This window comes from Salmo salar, chromosome ssa12 (assembly GCF_905237065.1).
Source record: "Salmo salar chromosome ssa12, Ssal_v3.1, whole genome shotgun sequence".
Taxonomy (NCBI): Eukaryota; Metazoa; Chordata; class Actinopteri; order Salmoniformes; family Salmonidae; genus Salmo; species Salmo salar.
The window spans coordinates 29,547,706-29,557,471 of NC_059453.1; the positions used below are offsets into that span (position 1 = coordinate 29,547,706).

Sequence of the window (9,766 nt, forward strand, 5' to 3'; positions counted from 1 at the left end):
AAAACTGCCACAAAAAAGCCAGACTACGGTTTGCAACTGCACATGGGGATAAAGATTGTACTTTTTGGAGAAATGTCCTCTGGTCTGATGAAACAAAAATATAACTTTGGCCATAATGACCATCGTTATGTTTGGAGGAAAAAGGGGAAGGCTTGCAAGTCGAAGAACACTATCCCAAACGTGAAGCAAGGGGGTGGCAGCATCATGTTGTGGGGGTGCTTCGCTGCAGGAGGGAGTGGTGCATTTCACAAAATAGATGGCATCATGAGGTAGAAAAATTATGTGGAGATATTGAAGCAACATCTCATCACATCAGTCGCAAATGGGTCTTCCAAAATGGACAATGACCCCAAGCATACTTCCAAAGTTGTGGCAAAATGGCTTAAGGACAACAAAGTCAAGGTATTGGGAGTGGCCATTAGAAAGCCCTGACCTCAATCCCATAGAAAATGTGTGGGCAGAACTGAAAAAGCGTGTGCGAGCAAGGAGGCCTACAAACCTGACTCAGTTATACCAGCTCTGTCAGGAGGAATGGGACAAAATTCACCCAGCTTATTGTGGGAAGCTTGTGGAAGGCTACCCAAAACATGACCCAAGTTAAACAATTTAAAAGGCAATGCTACCAAATACTAATTGAGTGTATGTAAACTTCTGACCCACTAGGAATATGATGAAAGAAATAAAAGTTGAAATAAATCATTCTCTACTATTATTCTGACATTTCACATTCAGAAAATAAAGTGGTGATCCTAACTGACATAAAACAGGGAATTTTTACTAGGATTAAATGTCAGGAATTGTGAAAAACTGAATTTAAATGTATTTGGCTAAGGTGTATGTAAACTTCCAACTTCAACTGTAGGTAATGCATGTATTATAACTGTTTATTAGTACTACTGCTGATCATCAAGACGTGCATCTCCCACGGGGAGTTAACTGTCTACCCGATACAATTCAAAGCACTCTCAGTTTGAGAAAAGTGCTTCATAGGCTGAATAGACATTAGTAAATGTATTTACTAAACACATAGAGGTTCCAAGAAGCTTCTTTACATACCACCTGTGGGAACTCCTCGCTGACCAGCGACATGATCAGGGAAGTCTTCCCCACCTTGGCTGTCGGAAAAAAAGACAAGGAGGATGTCATAGTGGCTCAGTGTCACACCTGGCAATGAGACTCTTCTCCATTCTAGAATTGACAGAGGGAGAGGCAATATGCTCAGCCTCACTTTCTATTGCATTGTTATGTGTACGTAAAGTAACGGTTTTAGAATTGCAGCCTGTCATGCATGGTTTCTCTCTAAATTTCAAACATCATAGATGGCAAAGCCTCTTTATGCTTTGTACAAATTGGCAGTCTGTTTCTGTGCTTCACACACACACACACACACGGTGAGATAGTGATGCTGCTACAGTGAAATATTCTATCCCTGGTCTCCTACACCAAGTTGCCTCCCAAATCTAAGACATGAGCATTGGCTCTAAGCCCATTCGTGGCCAGACAGAGCTACTTTCTTATAGTAATTCTGAGTTTAGTGAACGCCAAACTTGGTGGGTGTCAAATTAGCTAGCCCGTGATGGCGAGCTATCTACTCAGAAAATTGCAAAATGTGCTTTTGCCGAAAAGCTATTTTAAAATCTGACACCGCGATTGCATAAAGGAGTTCTGTATCTATAATTCTTAAAATAATTATGTTTTTTTGTGAACGTTTATCGTGAGTAATTTAGTAAATTCAGAGGAAGTTTTCGGTATGTTTGCTAGTTCTGAACGTCACATGCTAATGTAAAAAGCTGGTTTTTGATATAAATATGAACTTGATTGAACAAAACATGCATGTATTGTATAACAATGTCCTAGGAGTGTCATCTGATGAAGATCAAAGGTTAGTGCTGCATTTAGCTGTGGTTTGGGTTTATGTGACATTATATGCTAGCTTGAAAAATGGGTGCCTGATTATTTCTGGCTGGGTACTCTCCTGACATAATCTAATGTTTTGCTTTCGTAGTAAAGCCTTTTTGAAATCAGACAATGTGGTTAGATTAACGAGAGTCTTGTCTTTAAAATGGTGTAAAATAGTCATATGTTTGAGAAATTGAAGTAATAGCATTTCTAAGGTATTTGAATATCGCGCCACGGGATTCCACTGGCTGTTGACTACATACCCGAGAGAGGTTAACACTGGAGTGATAGATGAGCAGATGATGATGTGCAAGTAGAGATACTGGGGTGCAAAAGAGCAAGATAAATAATAATATGGGGGATGAGGAAGTAGGGTGTGCTATTTACAGATTGGCTGTGTACAGATACAGTGATCGGTAAGCTGCTCTGACAACTGATGTTTAAAGTTAGAGAGGGAGATATAAGACTCCAGCTTCAGTGTTTTTTGCAATTCGTTCCAGTCATTGGCAGCAGAGAATTGGAAGGAAAGGCAGCCAGAGGAAGTGTTGGCTTTGTGGATGACCAGTGAAATATACCTGCTGGAGCGCGTGCTACGAGTGGGTGTTGCTCTAGTGACCAGTGAGCTGAGATAAGGCGGGGCTTTACCTAGCAAAGACTTATAGATGACCTGGAGCCAGTGGGTTTGGCGACGGATATGTAGTGAGGGCCAGCCAACGAGAGCATACAGGTCCCAGTGGTGGGTAGTATATGGGGCTTTGGTGACAAAACGGATGGCACTGTGATAGACTACATCCAGCTTGCTGAGTAGAGTGTTGGAGGCTATTTTGTAAATGACATCGTCGAAGTCGAGGATCGGTAGGATGGTCAGTTTTACGATGGTATGTTTGGCAGCATGAGTGAAGGATGCTTTGTTGGGAAATAGGAGGCCGATTCTAGATTGCTTAGATATCAAACTGCCTAGATAAAGGCAAATCATGCATTGTTTTGACTAACATGTAATGTGGATGGGCAGTTAGTCAACATCACAGTAGATGGTAAATAGCCAATGTCACTTGGGTCTAAACATCAAATTGTTTAGGATACTAGCTAGATAGCTAGCTAGCTGTGTTATGACACTACTAGCTGAGTAGTGTGTAGTTAACATTATGGTGTGTGTATGTGGTAGTGTAACGTTAGCTATAAAACTGGATAAACCTAGTGGAACACAGCTAGCTAGATAACGTTATTCCTCCGAGTCCTTTCATCAGCATCACGCGCTCCTCCAGCTGGCTCTCATGCATGCAGGTTCGAGCTTGACAGTAAAACAGAACTACGGAGTAGACCAAAACAAATCCACTTACGCTCTCCCACCAGTAATATTCTGACGTCCTTCCGCATCTTCACCACTGTTGAAGACCAAATCTGCAAATGCGTTCATGAAATCATTTATGTTCTCGTGTGGTTGAATACAGCCAGCCAGCGTTCAGCTATGTGGCCTGGCTTACGTTCGCATTTTCCCAGTTGAGCTTCACCAACATAAACCTAACTGATGCTGCGTTCGTAGTAAATGCCCGGCACCGAATGATATTACCAAACCGCTCCTTTGAAAGAGTTAACCTCTCAGACGTAAAGCTTAGCTGCTGAGGTTGACTGTAGCTGCTAATGTCGACATTTATATTATTAGTCATTCGTCTGCACACAAACGTGAATGTTACGACAGCGCAAGCTAACGTGAACCTGAAATTACGACCCGCCTCCAACGAGGCGAGCGAGGAGACAAATATTGTACAGCTACTATAACAACGCAAAACTCCATACATTCTTTGGGTGAAATAAAAAAGCAACATAAAAAATATTGGTGATTGTCATTTTATTTTGACCTCTAATAGGAATATTGTGCTAAATATATTAATTACTCAATATTTTATTTATCTAATTCGTGAACAGACAACTCTTTATGTTGTCCCCATCCTCACATATCCTTATGACAAACAAGGAGGAAAGGACAGAGCATTGTTTAGCTTCAGCCCAAACAGCCAGAACACTGGCCTCACTGGCTCTGTGAATCCCTCCTCCACACAATGCAGCAGAGTCTGACTGTCAGACAGGCTATAAAATGACAAGGTCCCGTTCGTCACATCCAGAGCAAGTCTAACGATACTGGGGCAGCCATGTTTGATAAACTCCTCTATGTTATCGTGCCAGTAGCACAGCTTGTCCCTGCTCCACTCCAGGCACCAGGAGTTGGCTGTGCGACCCAGCTGATCTCTGCGGCTGATGCTGGGGTAGGAAACCCCGATGGCCCAGCCCACGCTCGCAGACGTATCTACATCCCAATAGTGGCAGCCTTCACTGAACTCCTGCTCCGCCATCCACTGGCTGATGTCAAAGCGGCCCTCGTGGCATGCGGAGGACGTCCTCTTGGTAACCACTCTGTGCTCTTCGGGTATGAAGGTCAGGTGCCTGTGGCCTAGGGCTGGGTTGAAGGTGAGCCAGGAGAAGCTGACCCCAGGCAGGGGATGGGGTGGAGGGGCAAAGCCTGCTGACAGACATGGCCAGATATGGACAAAATGTGAGATTGAAGTCATTAGATGAATGCAGTAAAGTTTATCAGCCTACTGTATCTGACCATGATGGAAAAAATGACCTAATTGTCATACTTGAGTAAAAGTAAAGATACCTTAAAGGAAAATTCCACCCAAAAACAATCTTTTGGTATTTGTTTCATTAGTTCATTGTTGACAAAGTCCCACAATGTTTTGCTTGTCAGCAATCAAGTTGTCAAGATATGTAACTTTCAAAATACCAAAATCATCCCTGTATTATGCATTTTGCAAATACCAAAATATTGTTTTTTGGGTGGAGTGTTCCTTTATAATAGAAAATGACTGAAGTAAAAGGGAAAGTCACCCAGTAAAATACTACTTGAGTAAAAGTCTAAACGTATCTGGTTTTAAATATACTTAAGTATCTAAATGAATAGTAATTGCTAAAATATACTTAAGTATCAAAAGTAAAAGTATAAATCATGTCAAATTCTTTATATTAAGCCAACTAGACAGCAATATTTTCTTGTTTTTTAAATTACGGACAGCCAGGGGCACACTCCGTCATTTACAAACGAAACATTTGTGTTTAGTGAGTCCACCAGATCAGAGGCAGTAGGGATGACCTGGATTGTTTTCTTGATAGGTGTGTGAATTGGACCATTTTCCTGTCCTGCTAAGCATTCAAAAGATAACCTGTACTTTTGGGTGTCAGGGAAAATGTATGGAGTATAAAGTACATTATTTTATTTAGGAATGTAGTGAAGTAAAAGTTGTCCAGTAGTACTTTAAAGTATTTTTATTCAAGTACTTTACACCACTGGTATCTGATGTACTCTAATGACACAGATGTCTTTGAATGGCTATACTGTATATAGGCTACCCCATCTAGTGGTTGATTGGTGAAAACAGCACATTATATTTACAGTATTCAGTACATTATAAGGAGTAATATTCAAATGAGACTCAAGAATAGGACAGATTCTACAGTCTACCTTCAGCCCTGTGTCTGTCATTTGATGGAGGGGAGATGGGCAACTCCTGAACCCGACCATCATGGGAGGCTGGGACATCAGGACACCTGTCATCTGTCACTTCTGAGCTTGTGTCATTTATAACAACAGGGTCCTCCATCTATATGACAAGATAACACAACACAGGAGCATGAAAATTAACTTTAAAAAATATAATCTTTCAAAAATATGATCTTTAGAAAAGAAAACCAACTAAGAAGGCGGAAGTTGTAGCCTACTGTAAATACTGTATCTGGAAAGTTTACCTGTTGCTGTTGAATAGTACTTCCCAGCTCAGATGGTCTGTTGATATCAGTCTGTTGTGAGTGGGAGGCTACACATTCTTCAGCTTTATCCTCTTTGAAGTCCTGACAATTATATAATGTAATATCATATAATACAATTAAACTATTTCTACTATTTGATAACTACTATAAAGTTATTTATAGTTGTGCACTTATTTATGGTAAAACATTTTTTAAAGTGAATCTTCCAACCTGATTTATTCCTATTTAAAATTCCGTGTTATTATGTAGCGACGTTGATCGTGACAGGAGTCAATAAGCATACTCTGTTCATAAAAAAATAAACGTTTTAACTTACCGCTACCATTTCATGTCCTTTTGTAAATTCTTCAGTGGATACAAAACGTTTATGGTCGTAATGAACATTCACGATGTTACAAAGTGTAAAATTCTTATGCAGTTTAAAACCTGGTCGAATTTTTCCTCTGCAATCGGGACAATCCTTCCTCGTCTTCGCTCTTCCACGTAGATAATCCTCTAAACATTTCATACAATAACTGTGGCCACAAGTTAAAGTCACTGGATCAGTGAAAATGTCAAAGCATATTGAACATGTGAGACATTTTCCGATATCTGTAAGAAGTTCTTCATGTAGCAACGCCATTGCGGTTCGGTGTGTAGGCTAGAATGCCTGAATTGAAACCGAAAGTACAGTAAGGTAAAGCACAGTAAGGCAGATTGCAAAGTTTCCGAACGGGATTTTGTCTCTCGAAGAAAAAAATGTACCTAATTAATTATCTCTTTCTTTCTGTGTGTGTGTGTGTTGAAAGCACGTAAATACAGTGTGTGTGTGTGTCTGTGTCTTGAGGCTGTTGCTCATTGCTGAGAGAGAGGTTTAATGAGAATATGTCAATCAATGCAACTGTAGGCTTGTCATGTATAACGTCTGTTGGTTGTATTTGTCACACCCTGATCTGTTTCACTTGTCTTGTGATTGTCTCCACCCCCTCCAAGTGTCGCTTATTTTCCCTGGTGAATATATCCCTGTGTTTCCTGTCTCTCTGTACCAGTTCATCTTGTATGTTTTTCAAGTCAACCAGCGGTTTTCCGTACTGCTGCTTCTATTCTCTTTTGCTCGTCCTCCCGGTTTTTGACCCTTGCCTGTTTTCTGGACTCTCCACCCACCTGCCTGACCATTCTGCCTGCCCTGACCTGGAGCCTGCCTGCCACTCTGTACTTCCTGGACTCTGAACTGGTTTTGACCTTTTGCCTGTCCATGACTATTCTCTTGCCAACCCCTTTTGGATTGTTTAATAAATATCAAGACTCAAACCATCTGCCTCCAGTGTCTGCATCTGCGTCTCGCCTTGTGCCCTTATAATATTATAATTGTTAAAAAGTTAGACACTTTCCAAGACTGCCATCTATCTGGTTAATATGTTCACTCACCTCAAAACTGTATATAACCAGAAGTTTCTCACCTACTGAAAGCATGGCTGCATTGCCACCTGATTTTATTGTTTGCCCAAAGTGGTATTCTCAAGTGTAGGATGTGCAGATCACCCTCCTTTTCTGCTTTAAAGGTACAGTGCAGTCAAAAACGTGATTTAAATGTGCTTTATATATATTTCCACATTAAATGGTTGGAGTAATACTGTGCAGTTGTGGAAATTATAATAATGCTCCTTCAGTGTAAGAGCTGTTTTAAAAGACAACCTGAAATGTCTGCCTGTTTTGGTGGGATGGAGTTTTGGCCTGGCTGGTGACATCACCAAGCGGTAAATGAGTTAATAGACCAATAAGAGTTCCAAACCTCTCTGCCAATAACAGGTAGTTTTCAGTTTTCCTCTCCTACTCAGGCCACTCCTTGACTGTCCTAGCATAATTGTTGCTTGATTTTTATTTTTTATTTTTGACCATTTTAATTGAAAACAATCATAGTAAGGTACATAATTGCTATCAGAAATTATTTGATATTGTGATAAAAACAGGTGCATAATCAGAGTGGTCTTACATTGGACATTTAAGATAATCAGAGTGGTCTTACATTGGACCTTTAAGGTAATCAGAGTGGTCTTACATATTTGGCACAGTGTTCACTTTGTGTTCACTTTCCCCTTCACAATATAGATTCAAAGTAGCCACCCTTTGCCTTGATGACAGCTTTGCACACTCTTGGCATTCTCTCAACCAGCTTCATGTGGTAGTCACCTGGAATGCATTTCAATTAACAGGTGTGCTTTGTTAAAAGTTAATTTGTGGAATTTCTTTCCTTCTCAATGCGTTTGAACCAATCAGTTGTGTTGTGACAAGGTAGGGTGGGTATACACTTGATAGCTCTATTTGGTAAAATACCAAGTCCATATTATGGCAAGAACAGCTCAAATAAACAAAGAGAAACGACAGTCCATCATTACTTTAAGTCAAGAAGGTCAGTCAATCTGGAAAATTTCAATAACTTTGAAAGTTTCTTCACGTTCAGTTACAAAAACCATCAAGCGCTATGATGAAACTGGCTTTCATGAGGACTGCCACATGAAAGGAAGACCCAGAGTTACCTCTGCTGGAGAGGACAAGTTCATTATAATAACTGCACCTCAGATTGCAGCCAAAATAAATGCTTCACAGAGTTCAAGTAACAGACACATTTCAACATCAACTGTTCAGAGGAAACTGAGTGAATCAGGCCTTCATGGTCGAATTGAGTGCTGCGTCAGATGACCTGGCCTCAACAAATCACCTGACCTCTACCCAATTGAGATGGTTTGGGATGAGTTGGACCGCAGCATGAAGGAAAAGCAGCCAACAAGTGTTCAGCATATGTGGGAACTCCTTCAAGACTGTTGGAAAAGCATTCTCGGTGAAGCTGGTTGAGAGAATGCCAAGAATGTACAAGGCTGTCATCAAGGCAAAGGTTGGCTACTTTGAATCTAAATTCTAAAATATATTTAGATTTGTTTGCACTATTTTGGTTACTACATGATTCCAAGTGTTATTTCATAGTTTGATGTCGTCAATATTATTCTACAATGTAAAAAATAGTAAAAATAAAGAAAAACCCTAGAATGAGTAGGTGTGTCCAAACTTTTGACTGGTACTGTATATTTGAGACTTCTCAACCCCGAGAAACCTCAGTCGACCAAAATGGGGTCAGTCCAAGTAACCCTGCATGGCATCAACTGTGCTAAAAAAGTATTCTGAAGGGGCAATGTCAATATCAACATTTATGAACACAGGGTCACTACAGTTATTGTTACTTGTGGTCATAAACACTATTTTTTACTTCATACTATGAGGGGGGAGGGTGTTAAATGTATTTCACAGTATAAGGGGAGGGTCATCTGAGCATATTTTTAATGTTGGCGGGGGGGGGTGCATTTTTTTCTTATGACACCTTGAGTTAGATTTGACATATATGGCCACTCCTCCCCCTTTCTGTAATCTGTCACATCTAAATACATTATAATAATTTACTTCAATGTCTTTATCAAAGACAGAACCATTGAACCATGTTTCCGAGAGAACCAGAATGTCAGGACACTAGTCTTGTACTCAAATGTCAATTGTGTCCATTTTTTTAAATAATACTTCGCACATTTAGGTGCATTAGCCCAAGCCCCCTTCGAGATTTAAAGTCAGAGGGCGTATTCAGCTGAGCCACATAAGAGCTAACAGGCATAGGGTCATCTGCAGCTATTTGTTGAGTGAGCTGAGACTTTGCCAAGTCCCCTGGCAACCACGTGAGAGCAGAACAAACTGAGCATTTGGCAGTCGTCCCTCAAAGTCACTGTATGCAGGGGCTGGGCCGGGAACTAGGAGAGCAATGTTGGCAGAGCTTAGTCCACCCGGATAAAGCTCCCACCAAAGGAGTGGAGCTGCTACAGAGGACCGGAGTGGATGCCAGTGCTGCATTCTGGGTGTGCACAGGAGGCCTTGGTGTGGCTCCTATTGCAGGGTTGGGGTTTCCATGGGGGGCAGGAGTGTCTCAGGCCTGTCCTGGGGATGGGAGTAGGGAGGGTAACCGAAACTAGCCTGGGAGAGAGGTTGTAGCGGGAATTGAGGAGGGTGGTGTGGAAGGCAGTGT

General features: G+C 41.1%; 2 protein-coding genes across 6 annotated transcripts in view; both read right to left on the reverse strand.

Annotated features, from left to right (window-relative positions):
* LOC106564657 (mitochondrial Rho GTPase 1-A) overlaps window positions 1-3,615 on the reverse strand; it is a 33,063-nt gene extending 29,448 nt beyond the window's left edge. For 2 of the 4 annotated variants that reach the window (XM_014130844.2, XM_014130842.2), the window contains exons 1-2: window positions 3,240-3,615; window positions 1,057-1,115 (exon numbers count right to left, since the gene is read on the reverse strand). In XM_014130844.2, coding sequence (XP_013986319.1) covers window positions 1,057-1,115; window positions 3,240-3,276 — 96 coding nt within the window. In that variant the 5' untranslated portion in view covers window positions 3,277-3,615. The remainder of the gene's footprint in view (window positions 1-1,056; window positions 1,116-3,239) is intronic. The other 2 variants (XM_014130843.2, XM_014130845.2) reach the window with 2 other exon arrangements.
* A 116-nt stretch (window positions 3,616-3,731) lies between these two features.
* On the reverse strand, window positions 3,732-6,762 carry LOC106564659 (tripartite motif-containing protein 65). Of its 2 annotated transcripts, none has more exons than XM_045691213.1 (4): window positions 6,041-6,762; window positions 5,704-5,805; window positions 5,420-5,558; window positions 3,732-4,420 (listed from the first exon to the last, which is right to left on the reverse strand). In XM_045691213.1, the coding sequence occupies exons 1-4, from the start codon at window positions 6,344-6,346 to the stop codon at window positions 3,861-3,863; spliced, it is 1,107 nt and encodes a 368-aa protein (XP_045547169.1). In that variant the 5' UTR covers window positions 6,347-6,762; the 3' UTR covers window positions 3,732-3,860. The 2 variants fall into 2 exon arrangements, with proteins under 2 accessions (XP_045547169.1, XP_045547170.1); XM_045691214.1 differs by having other exon boundaries at window positions 3,732-4,417; window positions 6,041-6,755.
* Window positions 6,763-9,766: the final 3,004 nt, after the last annotated feature.